At 38.5% G+C, this 22,434-nt stretch overlaps 1 protein-coding gene across 3 annotated transcripts in view; it reads left to right on the top strand.

Annotated features, from left to right (window-relative positions):
* The window catches only part of LOC150081578 (DNA polymerase beta-like), a 235,180-nt gene extending 219,769 nt beyond the window's left edge, over positions 1 to 15,411 (top strand). For all 3 annotated transcript variants that reach the window (XM_090379432.1, XM_090379433.1, XM_090379431.1), the window contains one exon: positions 15,220 to 15,411. In XM_090379432.1, coding sequence (XP_090235558.1) covers positions 15,220 to 15,314 — 95 coding nt within the window. In that variant the 3' untranslated portion in view covers positions 15,315 to 15,411. The remainder of the gene's footprint in view (positions 1 to 15,219) is intronic.
* Positions 15,412 to 22,434: the final 7,023 nt, after the last annotated feature.

The following is a 22,434-nucleotide window of genomic DNA, read 5'->3' as shown; positions in this document are numbered from 1 at the left end:
ATTTATTAAACTATCAACTTCCACAGCAACAGATGGAAGTCTGTTCCAGCAATCAACTACCCGCTGGCTAAAGGCAAACTTCAACACATTTATTCTACAACTGTCTTTCCTCAATTTGAATGTATGCCCCCTCAGGTTCTTAATCTGAGCAAGCGGAAGTATCCCATCAGCATTGAGTGTGCTCAAACCATTCAAGGCCTTATACACCTCGATCAGACCACCCTGCAGGTGCCTAGTCTCCAGATGCTACAACTTGCAGAACTTTAGCCTTTCTTTGTAAGTGCACCCCTTTGTTCCTCTCACCAATTTTGTTGCCCTTCTCTGTCTCATTCTAGCAACTCAACATCTTTCCTAAAATTAGGCCTCCAGACCTGACACATTACTCAAGACGTGGCCTGACCGTTGCTTTATACAAAGGGATAATCACCTCTTTGTCTCTGCTAGCAAAATTCCTATATATCATTGACAAAACTCCATGACCAGACGGGCAGAGAACTACTCTGAGTAGGCCAGAGCCTGTCTGCCCTACTCAGAGAACTTTATATATGACTGCACAATTGCCTCCAGGTCTTTTTCATTCTCCACCTCCCTGAGTGTAGTACCACACAGTTGGTATATTTCTCTTGGGTTACTGCTACCCATGTGGAGTACTTTGCATTTGTCAACGTTAAATTCAGTTGCCATTCTCAGCCCATCTGCCTAACTTTTCTAGATCCTGTTGCAGTAGCATACTGTCTTTATTGTCATTAACAACCCTGCTAACCCTTGTATCATCTGCAGACTTGGACATTAAGCCTGATATACCTTCATCGACATTGTTGAAAAATGCACAAAACAACAATGTCCCCAGCACCGAACCCTGGGGGTCTCCCCTAATAACATTAGTCCACTTAGAGCAGTGTCGATTTATTACCACTGTCTGCCATCTCCCACTCAAACATCCCTTTATCCATTGCAGTAACTTGCCCTTAATGCCATACCACTCCAATTTGTATAGCAGTCTTCCATGTGCAACAGTATCAAAATCTTTCCTGAAATCCAAGTATATGATATCAAAATTATTTTTTGCATCCAGTTCCTTTGTGATCACATCGTAATACCCAGTCAAATTGGTCACACAAGACTTCCCCTTAACAAACCCATACCATGTCTGAGCTGTTACTGCTGTCTTGTCTAGGTGATCCTGTATCACCTCTTTAACCAGTGACTCCATTATTTTCCCTGGAATAGAAGTTAAACTAACAGGTCTGACCATGATGAATTTAGGAATTCCTTATGTACATTAAGGAATTTAGGAATTCCTTATGTACATATATTCCATTTGAAGACTTAGTTTAAAATAGCAAAAAACTTAAATTTAGCTAACAGGTCTATAATTATTTATGTCACTCTTTGTGAACCCCCTTTGTGAATTGAGGATACATTTGCACATCTCCAGTACATGAAGATGTCCCCTGACTCTAAAGATGCTCTCATAATTATGGCTACGGGTTTGCTTACTTCCCTTGCTGCCTCCTTCATTATAACTGGATAGATTCCATCTGCCCCAGGTGCCTTTTTTATGTTTATCTTCAGCAGTTTCTCCTCTACTTTGCTCTCAGTTATTACATAATCACTTAGCTCCCTGTTAGATTTTGATAAACTTCTGGCATTCTCGGGGTGCTTCTGTAGCCAGGTGGGTAGGAGCAGCAGTGCGTAGCACACGCTTCTTGATTGGACCGGGGTTCGAGCCCGTAACTGCCAAATACAGAGGACACGGAAATATCAGGGAATGACCATCGCATTTTTTCCCAGAGCAATATGGCCTTAGTTGCTAATGCTCCTTAAAACCAGATAACAAACAAACAAACTGGCGTTCCCCTCCTTGAATAACTCCTCATGTGTGACTTCTCGTGCAAAATACTCATTCAGTCTATTAGCTACTTGAGCAGGATCATCAATAGTCGAACCATCTATGTTAAGTGGACCCATCTGATTCATCCCCTTCCTTCTAGATTTTACATAAGTAAAGAACTCTTTGTTTTTCTTTGTGTGTCCTTTGCCAAAAATTTTCTCGTAATCTGCCTTTACCTTCCTAACCTTTGTGACTTGATTACAGACTAGCTTATTTCTGCCATAGGCTTCTGTGTCACCTGATAATATATATGCATCCCATGCATTTTTCTTCTCTGCCAAGAGCCTAATTAATTCATCCAACATCCATTTAGGCCTGAACATTGAACAGTATTTCTTAGTTGGTATGAAAAGCCTAGTGGCCTCCAAGATGAAGTCCCTGAAGGCTTCTCATTTAGAATTCACCATTGGTAACATCATCAGTTGATCCCACTGTATATAATTTAAAAACTTCTGAGACCACTGTAGTAGTCACCTTTACGAAAACAAAAACCCTTCTCTTTACCCTTGATAGTAGTTACATCTTGAAGTAAATCCCACATCAGTACACTGTGATCACTGTCACCTAGTGGTTCCTTTATCTGCAAATTCTTAATGCATGAATAATAACTGCTGATAATCAGATCAAGGGTATTACTCCCTCTGGTTGCCCCTCGAACATGTTGCTGTAGAAAACAATCCTCCAGTAAATCCACAAAAGCCTTGCTAGCATGCGAGTGACCAACCCACAAGTTCCAGTCAATATCTGGAAAGTTAAAATCCCCCATTACAAGACATTCTGATATACTGGCCCATACTATTTCTCTGCACAACTGTTCATTGTACTGATCAGAGTCATTTAGCATATAACATACTCCTACTCTCATTTTCCTATTTCCAATGTTTATGTCACACCAAACAGGCTCAACATTGCACTGTGTCCATCCATGTCAACTGGATGCACTTCCTTAGATTTTGTGTTTCTTAACTAACAGCATAAACCCTCATCCCTTCCTACCTTGTCTGTCTTTTCTGTACACATTGTACTTTCCAAATTCCAATTCTCCACTGCTTATATCTGTGTGACACCATGTCCGATATCCCAACAATATTTGCCTTTGATGTCTCTTGTTGAATTTGAAGTCACTTGTTGAATTTGAAGTGCTTTGATCAGCACTTCAAATTCAACAAGTTTATTTACTAGTTCTAACATTAGTGTACATGCAAGTATACATGCACTTGTTCTTAGTTACCCTTACACAGCCCAGTATTTACTTGTTCCAAATGACTCCCAGCAGCCCTTGAAGTCCCCAGTAACTTGCTCTCTAGGCTGCTACTCATTACAATAGATGCAGTGCAAGAATCACTTTTGCCTCTGCCTGTGGCTACCGTTAATCTTTTAGTCTGTGAATCCCCCCAGTCTAGCAGTTTTCTGACCCACCTAACACTGCCACAATAGCATCAGCAAATATTCATGCACCCTTTCTATTTAAGTGTATCCCATCCTTGTAATAGCAGTCTCTCCTGTTAGCAAGCACAGACCATGCTGAAAAAAATTCTACCCCATGAGCCTTGCACAATCTCTCCAGGGCCGAATTGATTGACAAGGCTCTCATCATATACTCCCTCCTATCGTGTCTGGGCAGAATTGCTGACACTTTCAAATTAAACCTAACTCGCGACTTTTTTCCATCAGTGACCTGTACTTTTTAAGTAAATCCACAGATCTCTTACTCTTAAGGTCATTTGTGCCAACATGTACAACAATATCACCTTTTGTGCCCTTAAAAGATGATATCTGCCATATAACGACATTACCTTTGCCCGTGGTCCTGTTCCACCTATCCTTTTTGCATAATATATTCCCCGTATCCCTGACGGTAGAGTCACCGACAATAACTAGTTCCTGTGGGACCAGCGCATTCTGCTTGGAGATTGCTGCAGTGTTGCCTGATGCACAGGAGTGAGCTCTAGTATTGAGTTGGGCAGCTGAGATCTTGATGGGCTCTCATATTAATTTCTTTAAGGGCATTTACCCTACAACTCAAACGCTCATAGACACCCATCAGAATACTGAGTTGGCGCCTAATTTCTTCACAGTCTCTGTACCCAGCACACACAAAGACCCCAGTAACTTGGGTCCTCCTTGTCTAGATCATGTCCTGTTCTAGAGAGGTCTGCAAACATTTCACATTTCACGCATTGTTTTAGACTGTGATGTGCTGGAGAATCACTCCCTTTGGTTCTCCCGCAAGCCACAACACTCTGTCTATTCTGTGAACGCTGTTTGCTGCTCTAGTCTGAGTCATGATTCCGTTGTTGTTGTTGTTAGGAGCATTAGCAACTAAGGACATATTGCTCCGGGGATATGCGGTGGTCATTCCCTGACCTTTCTGAATCCTCCGTATTCGGTAGTCACAGGCTCGAACCCCGGTCTAATCAAGAAGCGTGTGCTACGCACTGCTGCTCCTGCCCACCTGGCTACGGAGGCGCCATGATTCCGTTAAGTATAATTTAATTAACAATGAACTTTAATAAGATTAATAAATTTTACTGATTAATTGATAATACTATACAAATCTAACAGATTTCTAATACAGTGCTACATTTTTCGCTATCTAGTTTTACGTTAAACCTTACGCTGTTCCATACGTATAACAATAGCGGCAAGTTACAAATGCAAAATCTATGGTCACTAAGTATTAACTTTCAAAATCGATATTTGAATTCAGAAATAAACCACAGAGCTTTGCTAGAGCTATAAAACTACTTATAGAAAATAATTTAGTTTAAGAGTCAAGTCAATAAAATGACTAAATATAAATGGAAACTTAGCATTCACTGGAGCTGCAAAAATCTTGATCAATGCGATAATTCTGCACTTGTAGATGGCTCTGCCTATATGTCACATCCTAGTATTGCGGAGGTAGAAGTTTGAATAAATTGGACATATTATCATAAAAGAGAAACAAAGTAAAAGATTTTTTTTTTCCTTTTTACTCATGCTTTTTACTGATAAATTTGCCCTTATATCATTTTGCTGATGCTAAACTCTTACTACACCATTTGAGTTAAAACCACGGGGTCAACTCATATCCACTGAAAATAGGTGCAGTAGGGTATAGTTTAATTGAGCTCAAATAAGATTCAGATGCTGTGAATCCCACATAAGAAATATCTACTAATGCTAGGAGTATGTAAACAATTTGACAAACTGGCTGTCACCAAATGCTAACATTGTAGGAATATCAGTGACATGGTGCCATTCAGACATAAGATGTGCAGAACTTGAATATGTGCCAGTGAAATGTAATTTACGCATTAAGAAGTACATTTCACTGGCACAGTTAACCTCACTTTCACTCATCATTAACACAATGAGTGAAAGTGAGACAATGAAAACTTGGCTCTTTCTGTTTTCCTTGACAAAGGTTGTTTGTGCAGATTTCTCCTAAACAGTTTCTAACCCACTAAGACAAAAAGATAGGTTCAAGTGCTGACATTTGACCAATGGCATGTTGAGTCATTGTTGCATAGTTATTTTAAAAAAAAAAAACTTGTAACAAAATCCTGCAGAAATATTGAATAATTAATTTGAACTTGAATATAATTCTTTGCTTTTGTCAACACTAGAAGGAAAGGGATGAAGTACATTGGTCCACTTGGTATGAATGGCATAAGAGTCAATGATCCTGTATGGTTTGCTGAAAAACTGAATAAATATTTTTGCATTTAAAATAACATGTGAATAGGTTTTAGAAATATAGATACCAGAAGTCAGCCTAATAACTGACAGGGAGAGAAATGATTTTATTATAACTGAAAGGAAACTGGAAGAGAAATTGTTGCAGTTAGAATTTGTCTAACTCTGAGGGGGTGTATTCATTTATATTAAAAATTCAAATGTCGACTCCTCTGTTGCACAATTATTAGCTTTTTTTTTTTTGAACATATCTTGCAAGCTAAGCTGTTTCATATGTTTTGGTCTTTCTTTGATTAGTTTATCCTGCAGCATGTAAACATTCATTATTTCTTGTTCGGTTATAAAACTGCATTGCTCTAGACCTTTTAGCACTTCACTTGTCAACTGAATTAACCTATCAATAGAGATTCTTTCTGCTCCATCTTCCTCATTTTTATCACTGTTTTCTTCTCCACTATCTTCTTTCTCTGGACTTACAACCATCTGCACAATTTCTGAGTCAGTATAGAGTGCGTTTAGTGTCAAACAGCACCAGGGGTTCCCCCCATCTCCGTGTACTATACATTGTGGGTGAGAAACAGAACAATGTCGATGCCAGAGGTTTAAAAATGTATGGAGTTTGTACGTGTGTACTGTCATGTACCGTTGTTCCTCTGTCTGAGTCAGTATAATGATGAACAGTAGATACAGCATCATCTACATTCATCCATTGGCGCCTCCGTAGCCAGGTGGGCAGGAGCGGCAGTGCATAGCACACGCTTCTTGGTTAGACCAGGGTTCGAACCCGTAACCACTAAATACGGAGGATGCAGAAAGGTCAGGGAATGACCACCACTTATCCTCGGAGCAATATGGCCTTAGTTGCTAATGCTCCTAAAAACCAAATATGTATAACATTCATCCATTCCCCAGCATTATCTTTATCCATCCTCAATGCAAGATCCTTGGCAAAAGGATTAGCTAGATCATGAGCGAAAGAAAGTAGTTCATGTATAATCTGCTTTTCCTTTGAAACCTTAAATCCTGTAAAGTCATTTGCAGTATCTTCACCAGGTGCAGACTCAAACATTAAACCTGGCCACAATTTATGCCATCCATTTTTTAGTGTGGATGCCTCTACAGACTTCCAAGCATTGGGAATGCAGTAAACCATATTTAGTATTAGCATTAGTAGAGGCATATGATGGAAGAAAGCGAGCTTATGCAGCATCAGCCAAAAAAAAAAAACACTTCCATTTCACCCCTCCGTTCGTTCGAAATACATGTCCAGCTGAGCCTTAAATTTATTTGGGCTATCGACTTCCACAAGGGATGGGAGTCTGTTCAAAGATCCTTGGCAAAAGGATTAGCTAGATCATGAGCGAAAGAAAGCAGTTCATGTATAATCTGCTTTTCCTTTGAAACCTTAAATCCTGTAAAGTCATTTGCAGTATCTTCACCAGGTGCAGACTCAAACATTAAACCTGGCCACAATTTATGCCATCCATTTTTTAGTGTGGATGCCTCTACAGACTTCCAAGCATTGGGAATGCAGTAAACCATATTTAGTATTAGCATTAGTAGAGGCATATGATGGAAGAAAGCAAGCTTATGCATCATCAGCCAAAAAAAAAAAAACACTTCCATTTCACCCCTCCGTTCGTTCGAAATACATGTCCAGCTGAGCCTTAAATTTATTTAGGCTATCGACTTCCACAAGGGATGGAAGTCTGTTCAACAAACCAATTACCCGCTGGCTAAAGGTAAATTTCCACACATCTATCCTACATCTGTCTTTCCTCAATCTGAATTTATGCCCTCTCAGGTGATTATTCTGAGCAAGAGGAAGAATCCCATAGAGGTGTATAAAGCCTTGAATGGTTTAAGCATGCTCAAACCATTCAAGGCTTTATACACCTCTATCAGATCACCTCACCGGTGCCTAGTCTCCAGACACTATAATATGCAAAACTTAACCTTTCTTCGTAAGAGCAACCCTTTGTTCCATTCACTAATCTTGTCGCCCTTCTCTATACTCGTTCCAGCAGCTCTACATCATTCTTTAAATGAGGCCTCCAGTCCTGTATACAGTACTCAAGGTGTGGCCTGACCATTGCCTTATACAAGGGAGTTATCACCTCCTTATCCCTGCTAGAAAAATTCCTGTATATCATTGACAAGACACCATGATCTACTCTTGCAGCCCATCTGCACTGCTCAGAGAACTTCATATCTGCCTGCACAATTACCCCCAGGTCCTTTTCATTCTCTACCACTGTCAGTGTAGTACCACAGAGTTGATACGTTGCTCTGGGGTTGCTGTTTCCCATATGTAGTACTTTACATTTGTCAATGATAAACTTCATTTGCCATTTGTTGAGTAGACGGGCCTCTCAGCCCATCTGCTCAACCTTTCCAGATCCTGTTGCAGCAGCAGCAGCATAGCGTCAGTAGTGTCTTTAACAACCCTGCCAACCTTTGTATCGTCTGCAGACTTGGACATTAAGCTTGATATACCATCATCAATATCATTTATAAATACAGAAAACAATAATGGTCCGAACACTGAACCCTGAGGGACTCCACTAATGACATTAGTCCACAATGAGCAGTGTCCATTGATTACCACTCTCTGTCTTCTCCGCCACAACCATCCCTTTATCCATAGTAGCAATTTGCCTCCAATGCCAACTGCTCCAATTTGTGCAGCAGTCTTCCATGTGCAACAGTATCAAAAGCCTTTCTAAGATCCAAATATATAATATCAAAGTTATTCCCTGGATCCAGTTCTTTTGTGACTGCATCATAGTATCCAATAAAATTGGTCAGGCACGACTTTCCCTTAACAAAACCATGCTGTGTCCGAGCTATAATTGAAGTCTTGTCTATATGATCCAGCAGTGCTTCTCTAACCAGTGCCTCCATTAATTTTCCTGGAACAGAAGTTAAACTCACAGGTCTATTATTACTTGTGTCAGCCTTTGATCCTCCTTTGTGAATTGGGGTCACATTTGAACATCTCCAGTATATGGGTACCTCCCCTGAGTCCAAAGAAGCTCTCATAATTATGGCTAAGGGTTTGCTTACTTACTTTGCTGCCTCCTTTAATGTAACTGGATAGATCCCATCCACCCCATGTGCCTTTTTTATGTTTATTCTCAACAATTTCTCCTCCACTTTCCTCTCAGTTATTACAAAATCATCTAGCTCACTGCAAGAGTTTACTTCACCTCTGGCATTCCCCTTCCTGAATAACTCCTAATGTGTGAATGTAGATGCAAAATACTCATTTAGTTCGTTAGCCACCTGAGCAGAATCCTCAATTGTTAAACCATCAATATCCAGTGGACCAATCTGATTCATCCTTTTCCTTCTACAGTTTACATAGGTAAAGAATTCTTTTCTGTTTTTCTTTCCATCCTTTGCCAAGGATTTCTCATAATCTGCCTTTGCCTGCCTAATCTCCTTTGTGACTTAGTTACAGACCAGCTTATATCTATCATAGGCTTCCATGTCACCCATTAATTTATATGTATCCTAATCATTTTTCTTCTCTGCCATATGTCTCATTAGTTCATCTGACATCCATTTAGGCCCAAACCTTGAACTATATTTCTTATTTGGTATGTAAAGCCTAGTAGCTTCCAAGATAAGTTCTTTGAATGCTCCCCATTTTGAATTTGCTGTTGGTAACATCATCAGTTGGTCCCACTGTATAGAATTTAAATACTGTCTCAGACCATCGTAGTCCCCTTTACCCCTGATGGTAGTTACCTCTTTGAGTAAATTCCACTTCAGCACACTGTGATCACTGCCACCTAGTGGTTCCTTTATCTGCAGATTCTTAATGCATGAAGAATCACTACTGATAATCAGATCAAGAGTATTACTCCCTCTAGTTGCCTCTCAAACATGCTGATGTAGAAAAGAATCATCCAATAAATCCACAAAAGCCGTGCGAGTGACCAACCCACAAATTCCAGTCAATATCTGAGAAATTAAAATCCCCCATTATAAGACTCTCATTTACTGGCCCACTCAATTTCCGTGTACAGTTTCTTATTATACTCATCAGAGTCCTTAGGCCTATAGCACACTCCTACTCTCCATTTTGATCTCCCAATGCTTATGTCACACTAAACTGACTCGACACTGCACTGTCCAGCAATGTCGACTGGCTTCACTTCCTTGGATTTTGTGTGTTTATTAACTAATAGCATAACCCATCCTCTCTTCCTATCCTGTCTATCCTTTCTGTACACATTGTGCCCCCAAATTCCAGTTTTGCATTCCTTATATCTGTGTGACACCACGTCTCTGATATCCCAACAATATCTGCCTTTGATGTTTGAGCATTACCTCAAATTCATAAAATTTATTTACCAAACTCTTAGCATTGGTGTACACGCAAATATACATGCAGCTGTTCCAATTCTTAGCTACCCTAACACAATCCATGTGTTTACTTGTACCGCAATGACTCCCAGCAGTCTCTGAAGTATCCTGCATCTTGTTTTCCAGACTGCTGCTCATTCCAGTAGAAGCAGTGCAAGAATCACTTTCACCTCTGCCAGTGGATACTGTTAATCTATTAGTCCTTGTATCCCCCCCCCAAGCTAGCAGTTTTCCGACCCACCTAACACTGCCTCGATAGCATCAGCAAATATTCTTGCGCCCTTTCTATTAAAGTATATCCCATCCCTGTGGAAGCAGTCTCTCCTGTTAACAAGTACAGACCAGGCTGAAAAAAATTCTACCCCTTGAGCCTTGCACAATCTTTCCAGGGCAGAATTGATCGACAAAGCTCTCATCATATACTCCCTCCTATCGTGTCTGTGCAGAATTGTAGACACTTTCAAATTCAACCTTAATTCACGGCTTTTTTTCAACAGTGACCTGTACTTGTTAAGTAATTCTGCCAGTCTCCTACTCTTAATATCATTAGTGCCAACGTGTACAACTATATCATGTTTTGTGCCCTTAAAAGACGATGTCCGCTCTACAACGTCATCAACCTTTGCCCCTGGCAGACATACCCTGGTCCTGTTCCACCAATCCTTTTTACAAAGCATGTTCCCTGTTTCCCTGACAATAGAGTCACCAACAACTACTAGTTCCTGTGGGACCAGCGCATTCTGCCTTGGGGGTTGCCGCTGTGTTGCGTGATGACCAAGTGCAAGCTCTGGCGTTGCTGTGGGCAGCTGAGAGCTTGATGGGCCCCTCAATTTAGATCCTTCGAGGGCATCTACCCTGTCCTTCAAGCTCTCATATAGGCCCATAACAACGCTGAGTTGTCGCCTGATTTCCTTACACTCCTTACATCACGCGCACGCACGCACGCACACACACACACGCACACACACACACACACACACACACACACACAATGACATCCCCCATGGCAATATCATGTCCTGTACCCGATTGCTCTACAAACATCATGCAAGCAGTGCAGTGCATCTCTCACATTAAATTCCTTAAACTCCTGTACTGGTTTGCCAGAGTTAACTGCACTCAGTAGGCACCTGATATACAGGGAGCAATACTTAGACTTAAGAGAACATAATATGCCTTTGTCCAGGGGTTGAATTAATGATGTACAGTTAGGTAGGAGGTAGATACTGAAAACATTATTTTTTACCAGAAGTTCTGCTTTTGGATGTGCGGAGCAGTTGTCTAAAATAAATAAATATTATCTTACACATGTGGTCCAGGCCAACAGAGTCACAGTGAGCTCTTGCTTCTGAAACAAAATATTTTTTAAACCATTCCAATGCAATGTTAGTTGTAATCTATCCCTTCTTGTTGGCATGGTAAATCACTGGAACTGTGTCATACATTTGAAGGCCCTGGGACGTAAACCTTTGCTGATGACCAGCAACTTACACCTGTGGGTTCCAGCAACATTAGAGCAGCCCAGCACAGTGACATGATCTTTCAATGCTTTATAACCTGTTGGTAATTCTGCATCCTCAGTTGTCAGAGTTCTTATTGGAGTACATCTCCAATACAAGGCAGTCTCATCAGTATTGTAGACCTGCTCAGAACTTAATTTTTCATCAGAAATTAACTAAGCAAACTCATCAATAAATGCAGAAGCTGCTTCCTTGTTCGCTGAATGTTTTCTCCACACACTGCATGAAACTTTAAGCCATGTTGCTGCTTGAAACACTGAAGCCAACCTTCACTATAATCACACTCGTAATCTAGTCCTAGTTCTTTATGAAAAATTTTAGCTTGTTCCTTCACCAGATCCCCAGACAGCTCAACACCTTCGCTTACACGGAGCTTAAACCACGTGTTTAACTTTATTCAGTTCTGAACTTTTTCCGTCTTTCATTGTTTCCTTATGTCCATCTGTTTCTTTGATCCACTGTTAGCAAAGAACTGGAGCAATTTTTCTTTCTGTTTCTTTATGTCGTACACTGTTGAAGAGCCAATGTTGTATAATTCACACATGCTTCTCAAAGACACACCGCTGTCGAGTTTTTTCAGTAATTCAACTTTATCTGTTATGGACAATGTACGGTGTTTGCACTTTACACCACGAGAAGCACTTCCTTTATGCATTGGAACCATGGCTGGGGCTAAATGTGAGCAGGTTATAATAATAAATGCAGAAAAAGAAGTAGGAATGGTTTGTCGGTGTTTACGAGTTTTTGCTGACAGCTGATGCTGCAACCAATGCCACCAAAACATTTGCAGAAGGTCAGTGTGCCGACCCAGGAAATTTGAAATTAGGCTCGTGAAAATTATGTCCAAATTAGCAGTGGAACCAGATTAGTGATGGCCGACCTGTACCTATAAGTCTGATTTCCATGCTAGAGAAAATTATGGAATCAATAATCAAAGAAGTAATGCAAGGTCATTTAGATAAGAATTGAGCTATAAGTCAATCATAGCATGGATTTGCTGAGATTAGTTTGATTAACTGCTACAAGATTGTCACATAGGCACTGCTTGCAAAGAATAATTTTGACATTATTAGTACTGGAAAGTGATGCAAGGAAGCAGACTTGTACAGTAGCAACTAAAAAAAAAACTACCCAAATATGTCTAATTTGTTCCTTAAATATATTCAAACTACCTGCTTCACAATGCCACATGATATTTGGTTCCAACTGTCAATTAATTTCTCTCTGGCTGAAAGCAAACATTTATCCTGTAGCCATCTATTTTCAATTTTTCTTCCATTATATGTTTGTGTTTTCCTAGAAAAAAGTTTTAAGTTTATTCAAGCGATTTTAAAGCCTTAAACACTTCATTTAGGTTGCCTTGCAACTTCTTACTTTCCAAGTGCTCAAAATTTCAGAAATTGGGTTTTAGTGGTAAGAGCATCCCTTCATGATCTTGACTAATCCACTTGCACTTCTCTGTGCACATTCCAAGAGATCCACATCTTTCTTAAAATGAGGATTCACACCTGTATAAAGAACTGAAGATGTGGCCTAACTATTCTTTATATAATCAGATAAACATCTTGTCTCTGCTTGCAAAGTTCCTGTATATCTTTGACAGAATCCCCATGAGCTGTTCTAGCAACCCATCTTCATGTCGGATTGTACAATTACCCCCCTGATCTCTTTCATTCTCCTCCACCACATAATTGGTATGTTATTCTGGGATTACTGCTATCTTAGTAGTACCCTACATTTATTAAACCTCAATTGCCACTTCTCTACCCACCCCACCTAACTAATTTTTGTAGGTTTTGTTTGAGTTGTACCCCTTGATTCTTGTCATTAACAACCATTGTATAATCTACAAATTTAGACAATAAACTTGATATTCCTTTATCAATATCATCAATAAATGTTGAAAACAGTATGAGGCCCAAAACTGATCCCTAATTGACTCTACTAATAACATTAGTATAAAAAGAAAAGCATGCTCATTTGTAATGACCCTGTCTTCTATTATTCCACCATCCCTTTATTAGCTTGCTCCTAATGCCACTCTGCTCCAATTTGTGCAGCAGCCTTTCATATGGAACGGTGTCAAATGCTTTACTGAAACCTAAATATATGTGTGTAAAAATTATAACTTTGTTATATATTTTTATTATTACCTTCCAGTTCATTTGTTACTGCATCATAGTAGCTAATCAAATTGGTCAGACAGAATCCCACTCCCTTAAACTGATGTTGCTATTTCTGTATAATTCCATTCCTTTTAAGCTGATCCTGCAGTACTTTTTTAACCACTGACTCCATTATTTTCCCTGGAACAGAAATCAAGCTTACAGATCTATAATTACTCACATCACACCTTGATCCCCCTGTGTGAATAGGAGCAACATCTGCACACCTTCAATCTGTAGGAACCTACCAATTTTGTCAATGAGATAGAGGAATTTTTGTAGTAAATTTTTTTTTTTTTTTTTTTTTTTAAAGGTGATTGTCCCATTGTATAAGGCAATGGTTAGGCCAATCTTGAGTATTGCATACATTTCTGGATCCCACGTTTTTCTGTTGGAACAGGTGCAGAGAATAGCAACAAGATTGATGAGGGGATAAATGAGTGCCTTACTGAGAAAGTTTTTTTTTTTTTTTTTTTTTTTTTTTTTTTGTTCAAATTAGAGCATCTAGAGACTAGGCACTTGTAAGTTGGTCTCTTTGAGGTGTTTCAGCCCTTGAATTGATTGAGTACGCTCAGTGCTGATAAAATCCTTCTTGCTCAAACTATACGCATGAAGGGGGAAGCTTAAATTCAAATTGAGGAAGAATGGTTGGAAGTCAGATGTGCAGTAATTGGCCTTTAACTAGAGGTTGGTTGATTGTTGGAACAAAATCTCATCTGGTGTTATAGAGATGTGTAGTTTGAATAAATTCAGGGAAAAACTAGTTAAACTATTAAAGGGGATGAAAAGATGAAATGGAAAGTGTTGGTTCTTCCCCCCCCCCTTTTTTTTTACTGAAGCTGTATAAGCTTGCTTTCTTACATAATTTTCCACTACTACTGTTAATAATAACAGTAATAATATAACTTGATGTAAAATTTCCACAGAATTAAATTTTCACATGTAAATGTAAGGATTAAAAAAAAGCAACCAGTAAGATAAAAAAAATAAATAATAAATAAAATTATGGACCCAAGTACTTAGCTCCCTTACCCAGCTTCCTCTCATCAGTCCTTGTGAGGATTATTACCATTGCATTAACAATTTTTTTTACCACTAAAACACATTAAAAGACACTCTAGTCCTATGAGCACCTTATAAAGAAAGAAATGTTAAACTTTTTTTTTTTTTTTTTTTTTGCATGGTTTGCTTTCTTAATGTTTTCAGGATCCCCCCTTCCATAAAATATGCCAGATTTTAAATAATTTTGGATTGTATTTTGTGTATTATAAGTGCTGTATTTTGCAGAGTGTACTGATATTAAAGCTATTACTTTTAATGTAAAACAAATATTGTTTTTGCAAATGAAAACTAGTTTTTTTTCTATTAGCATCTGCAGTAGTGTAAATTCTTCTTTTAATATACTGATCTATTGCTATTTGTCTAAATACTGGAGTAAATGTGTAATAGAACTATTCTTATAAATAGAATTGCTAGTCTGAAACAGTTGCTAATTCTTCATATCATATTATAGCATAGTTATATATTTCATTTTCTAATAATTAATTGATACTGTTATAAAATTTTAACTAACACTTCTTTTTAGGAGTTCCAGGTGAACCACTGCCTGTAACATGCGAGGAGGATATTTTTGAATATATTAATTTTCCCTACCGACCTCCAGAGCAAAGGAATGTTTAGTTTTTATTTGTTGAATAAAAGGTAACTTCTATAATAGTTTGAACCACCATAGAAGTTACCTTTATGGGAACGAATACTTTCTACTTTCACCACCACCACCTACAATGTTACTATTACAATTACTACTTTTGTTCAAGAGCTTCAGTGCAGATTCGTTTTAAATGAAGCAATGAAATTTTATTTATTAAGAGCAATTGAAATTTGTATCACTTGTATTTGAAAATTAAATTATATTTTTGTTAATTTTATTGCTATTAATATATATTTCTATGAAATGTTTATAAAATTTTTAAATAAGTGAATTTACAGTTTTATGAGACTCATTATTTTAAATCCTGCTATTTTAGCTTTATCATCGTCATCATTTGTTAAATGTTTTTAAATTTTGATATAACATTTACTTCTGTGGATTTTTACTTATATTAAAGTATAGTGTTTAAATTTTTTTATAGTAATATTACCAAAGTAGCTTTGGAAAATTCTGGAAACAGATTGAGATATAGAAAGTTCCGTATCTCAATCCACTGACGCTAAAACGTTAAACACAATTGTCTTTAAAATACTACCCTTTGAATAGTTACACACTACTGCCAGCTTTCATACAATTATTCTAAACATTTCTGGTAGCCATCATACATGACCTTCTGCAACATGGGTGAAAGTGACAGCCATTCATTTGTAGAAAAACAATTAAAATTTTGAGTTGAGGAGGGAAAGTGCCACAATAAATAGTTGCAGCTGTTTCAAGTAATGGCTGATGTGCTTGGGGATTATCATACTGTATCACCTAGCCCTAAGTTGCCCAAAAATTTGAGATGCTCTAAGCAAATTTCCTTCTTTAAATGAGCAGCACCTTGTACATCTTATTGACTGCAACACCTTCAGCATAGTACGTAATTTGCTGTCAGTTGAATGGCGCCTCCGTAGCCAGGTGGGCAGGAGCAGCAGTGCGTAGCACACGCTTCTTGATTAGACCGGGGTTCGAGCCCCTTCCCACCAAATACGGAGGATGTGGGAAGGTTAGAGAATGACCACTGCATATCTCCGGAGCAATATGGCCTTAGTTGCTAATGCTCTTAAAAACCAGATAACAAACAAACAGCTGTCAGTTGAAAGACCTCCAGCATAATCTTCCCTTTTCAGCTACCCTGCCAGAAGATCTTGGTGCTGTCCACTTTCATATGGAGAATTCATATTTATCTTGGGGATCATACAAAGAAAACAGTAGGTTTTATTACTATGATAGTCTTTTTAAAGAAATTCCAGATTACTTGCTACATTAATAAGCACACCACTGATTTTCAAGCAGTTGTCATATTGTTCCTGTATTAACATTCTTGATATAATGTGTTAGTAAATGTAGTGCATCTTCAGATGCTTAATGACATGGCGCAGCCTCATTAAGGGTTTGAACCAACTGAAAGTTTGACTTTCTCTATGGTCATCTCTACCATCTGACAGTACTACCCAAACAATCAGACATATACTGATAGAATGCCCAACCTATGAAAATGATCGACAAAAGAATTTCTCACCATTATATAAAGGAAATCAAAACATCACTCTCAAAGATATCCTAAGCGACAAGGAACATGTGTCAAACATTTTCAGATTCATGTAGACAGTCAACGTCTACCATTTACTATAAATAAAGATGGAGTGTATATAATCACAGAAAATATTTAACTCCCATGCATTCAATCAAGATATAGAGGATGAATATGCATACAAAGAACATAATATAACAAATGAATTGGTGCATTATGATCTCTGTTGTCAATGCGCCAATAAACACCAAAACAACCAACCAACCAACCAGCAGTGATCAGGCTGCACAAACTTCTTTTTCTGTTCACTTTCTTCCTTATTCTGCAGTGTTGCAGAGCAGAATAAGGAAATCTCTTCTGCACAGCTTGTCTTCCCATGATTCACAAACATCCATGAACCTGTAATGCCACTTTATACACCTTTGATTCGAACATCATTTGGTTGCCACATACTATTTGAAATGTCTGAAATGCTTCTATCACCGATATTCCTGATTGCTGGCAAAATCTGATGTTTGCCCATGGACTAAGGCAGAGGTGTCAAACACGTAGCCCACAACACTCCTGAGTACAGCCCGAATCAGATTAAAATTTAATTAGGAAATATTCTAGATTATTTTCCAATAGGAGATTAACAACTGAGCATTTATCATCCATACTGAACGCTGCATTATCACAAAAGCTTATACCCAATATTGATAAAATAGTTTCTTGCGAAAGATGCCAAGTTTTTAGCAAACAATAAATTAATTTTTAATCTTTTTGTTGTGATATCTTTTGTAGTGATTTTGAATCTATTCAATATTAAAACATAAAATTATGTTTCTTTTTATTTATAGTTCCTTTTTGATTTCTATGCATGTATGTATTTAATAAATAAATATAAATGCATATAAATATTGAAAACCAATGCGTTTTCAAGTCAAGTCAATATGCAGCCAGCACTGATCCTCATAAGGTTTAGTGACCCCCTCCCCCATTCTTATTGGAGTTTGACACCTGTGGCCTAAGGCAATCTTCCCAATTTGAAACTTTCAATTTAACACACTCTCCTCTGGGATCCAGTAGTTGAATGGCAAATAAACAATTTTGATAATTGTTTGCAGACATGCATGTTTCGTGTGAGCAGATTCTGCTTGCCTGCCACCATGTGGCTGTGTTCATATCTCTCTTTCTGTCCTGGGCTATTCAACAAGTGTTTTTTGTCACCATTAATTATTCGTATTTTGGATGTTGGTATTCCAGCATTGAAACAACTTTTAAATTTTTGTTATTTCAAATTATGTAACTACATGATCATGGTTAAATGAATCAAGCCAAAAAATTAATTTTATTTTCTTTGAAAGAAGTTGTGCCTAAAATGAAAAAATTACAACGATAAAATTTACAACAGTGGATCTGCAACTAAGACATCTTATCTGTCCTCAGTGACAATATAATGGCTTCATTGTGCTTAACTCATTTGGAGAGATCCAGAATATGAATTCCATTGGAGACTAGAGGAATTCTTAAAAGCTTCAGAAGTTGGTGCTGCAGTTAGCCAATCTCAGGCAGAGGAAGTAGCCCCCTCCCCTCCAGATTTTTCATACCAACCACAGAATACATGCAGTTTATGGACTTAGTATACTTATGTCTTCAGGAATTTACCCAGAACAACTTAAATATGACATTATCATGCATAACATTTTTTATTCTACAGGAATACATAGGGGCTAAGTTAATGATTTGAAATTTTTATTTGAATTCTCAGAATTTATGGCTTGTTTGTTTAACTTCTGAAGTGGTACAGGAGAACCTTTTGGTTTGCAAATTTATCAATTGCTGACTCACTTATTTGCATTCAAATTTTTGAGACCCTGTTTCTGGATTTCATGCAGCTGCTTTGACTACTTACTTACAGGTTTTCCTCTGATTGTAATTCTGTCCTCACTTGTTGCACACTTGACCATATGTAAAATCTAACCTTGGTTGGTTATATACAACCATGGGACACTTTTCTATTGTTATACAGGGTGTCTCAAAAATATTGGTACAAACGTTTAGGGGAGGTAGGTAACATGTAAAGGAATGTGAATTGCATAGGAACCCATAACCGGAAACGTCACGGGAAAGTAATAGCAGAGGAACAAGAAGCAGAAATGACACAAGACAGTAATTAGTGACAAACATTTATTTGACATAATATTAACAATGGAGTAGGAGATGGATGCATTTCATGATGTTACAACAGATGCTCGAAGGTTCCACCATGAGACGCAATGCATGTGTGACACTGACACAGCATGGATTGGCGGACATGGTCGAACATACCTGGAGTTTCTTTGACAGTAGCAGCAGCGCAGACGAGTCTCACCACGAGATCCATTTCTGTCTCCACAGGCGATTCATACACAATAGATCTGAGGGCCCCCACAGAAAGAAATCAAGACTTGATAAATCAGGTGAGCGTGGGGGCCAGGCAACGGGTCCACCACGGCTAATCCATCGACGCCCAAAACGCCTGTTCAAATGGTCACGAACACACCTTCCATAATGGGCAGGCGCCCCGTCTTGTTGAAACCAAATGTTGCATCTCACATTTGCTGGAACATCGTCAAGTAACCCTGGTAGAACTTGTTCAAAAAAGATCCGATATTTAGCGGAGGTCATGTGGGATAGTAACAGGTATGGGCCGACTAAGCAGTCACTGACCATACCTGCCCACACATTTATTGCGAAGCGATATTGTGCTGCATGGGGGCACACACCGTGTGGGTCCTCTGCTAATCCATACACTAGGTGCATGTCTGCCAGCTGGCAGTTCGTGTATCGATGGATGCTTTTCGTGCAGCGACTACTGCTTGAATGAGTAAACCAGAAATTTTCCCTCTCACGAACTGATGAACAGCGCTGTGTACCGACTTACAGTGATGTTTCTGGTTATGGGTTCCTATGCGATTCACATTCCTTTAGATGTTACCTACCTCCACTAAACGTTTGTACCAATATTTTTGAGACACCCTGTATACTTGTGGGGGGGGGATATCCCTCAGCTCCTGGAAATTCTCATTTTTTAACGCAGTCAGATAGCTTGTGGGGTGTAGTGCTTGAGGGGAGCTGCTGTGCGAAAATCATAACAATGGCCCAAAACTTAGATTTGGTTTCCTTACCATGCTTAACAGTCAGTCCCTTTCTTTCGTTAATATAGATTTAGTGCCATAAAAATTCAAAAAGGAAATATTTTTTATTTTTGATGAAAAGGAAATAAGATTTTTTGAAGATGAGGGAATAAGGGGGGGTTAAACTGCAACTCATCTATGACTATCTTAGTACAAAGCACCAAAAAGGACGTTTTCTGCCACTAATTAAATATGTAACAAAATTATATAAAGTTTAAAGGATAACACTATTGAGTTTCTTAAGAGCTCACGTTATTCGGAGTAATAAGCATCCACATATAATAACAAAATAAGCACCACTGGTAGTGTGGATGTTTATTTTGTTTTTAGTATAACTGTTTCATAATTTTTGCTAGATTATTTATTATTGTAATAAAAGTTTGATTTAAAACACGAATTCAAGTAATTACAGGAACTCCCGACTTACGTAAGGGTTGCGTTTTTGAAGATGAGGGAATAAAGGAATCGTAAATCGGATTTTACATAAGTCGGGGAATTTCCCCCATGCTTGTGCAGCATTTGCAACTGAGCTCTCTGAATTAATTGAATCAAAAAAAAAAAAAAAAAAGTTCGACACACATGTAAATAGAATTATTTATTGTATGTATTAAATTTTTTATCTCATGCGCAGGAAACATTACAAAAGGGTGCAATTTAAAAAAATTTCAAAATTATAAAATTACAAAAAAAGAGATGAGACAGGAATAACATCAGTAAGTTTTACTTCTCGAGCATCGTTGCCAGAATCAATGTCTTCAGCTGATAAGTACGCTGCTGCTGCTGCGGAGGTTGAGGGCTGTGGAGATTTAGAAGTCGGCAGCTCAACCTTACGAAAGAACATATTGATAGATGACTGGACGGTGGCTTTTTTCTTTTCATCGTAGATTTCTTTGTAGCAAGCAAGCATATCATTCATCCCTCTGTTAACTTTTAAGAAACGTTCACAGTCAGGATTCATCTTCTCAAACCTCGGCATTGCCGATGTAATTTCACGAAATGCCATTGCCATCTCTCTGGTGATGAAGTGTCTTGGCTCCTCATTTGGTTCATCTTGAGCTTTGTCTGCATTTTCTTCTTTCACTATCGCTGTCTGCAAGTCAATAAGTTCTACATTAGATAATTCTTTCTCTTCTTCCTCTATTAACTCCTCCACGTCTTTGGCATCAACCTCCAACTGAAGTAGCTCTGCAACCTTTACAATCTTATCTGTAACCTCCTCATATGATTCATCTTTTTCAAATCTTCGAAGCCTTTAACATGCCATGGGCATAATTTCTTCCATGTGCCATTTAAACAACTTTTAGTAATTTCTGCCCAGGCCTTAATTAATGTTTAAGATGGCGTGGTAAATATTGTAACATTTCCAAAAGTCTCTTAACGTAAAATCTTTCTTATTATCTACTGCAGACAATGCCTGACCAAATGTTGTGCGTAAATAGTATGCTTTTATATTCGAAATAACACCCTGACATATAAATATGACTCTCACTTTCGAATTGAAATCGTCTAGATGTGTAGGATGTGTCCGGGAGCATTATCTAATAGAAGCAAAATCTTAAAAGGAACGTCGTTGTCTTTACAATATTTTTCAACCTTGAGAATGAAGCAGCATTTAAACCAATCCTCAAAGAGAGATATTGTTATCCATGCTCTCTGGTTCGATCAGAAGTGCACGGGTAGGGTGACTTTATTGATGCCCTTAAATGCACAAGGATTTCCAGAATGGTACACAAGTAGTGGTTTTAATCAGCAATCTCCTGCTGCATTAGCCCCAAGCAAGAGCGTGGCCCTATCTTTTGACGCCTTGAAACCTGGTATTGCATTTTCCCCTTTGGCAATGTATGTTCGATCCGGCATTTTTTTCCAATACAGAGCAGTCTCGTCAATGTTAAAAATTTGCTGCATTGAATAGCTGCCATTATCAATAATTCTTTCCAACACATCACAAAATTTCTCTGCAGCTGCAGAATCGGCACTAGTGACTTTACCGCATAATTTAACTTTGTGGAAACCAGCGTGATGCTTGAACCTATTAAACCACCCATTGCTTTCCACGAACTTGGCTTGGGGTTCGCCGTACTTATCCTTAATATCTTCATAAATACATCTTTCTTTTGTTTGAATTTAGAGAGTGTCCCTGAGGTCATTGGGGCTCAATGGGGCTGAAGACTCAGGGGCGCACTCTCTTCTGAATCTGATTTTCCATTCATATTATTAACAGCTGTTCCATCTTCGATATAGCACCTGAGCGCTGTTTTGTGATCACTGTTGATCTTAAGTGCATTGATCCTTTGACATGTTCTTTTATACGCACACTATCGTTTAAAATAGTATTCACTGTTGAAGCAGTGAGACCTAATTCAGCCCGCGCCTCCGTAGCCAGGTGGGCAAGAGCAGCAGTGCGTGGCACATGCT

This window comes from Mastigoproctus giganteus, chromosome 8 (genome assembly GCF_048544385.1).
Source record: "Mastigoproctus giganteus isolate SK-2022 chromosome 8, ASM4854438v1, whole genome shotgun sequence".
NCBI lineage: Eukaryota > Metazoa > Arthropoda > Arachnida > Uropygi > Thelyphonidae > Mastigoproctus > Mastigoproctus giganteus.
Note: the sequence above shows the minus strand (reverse complement) of the source record. Positions and strands in the feature narration are given on the sequence as shown.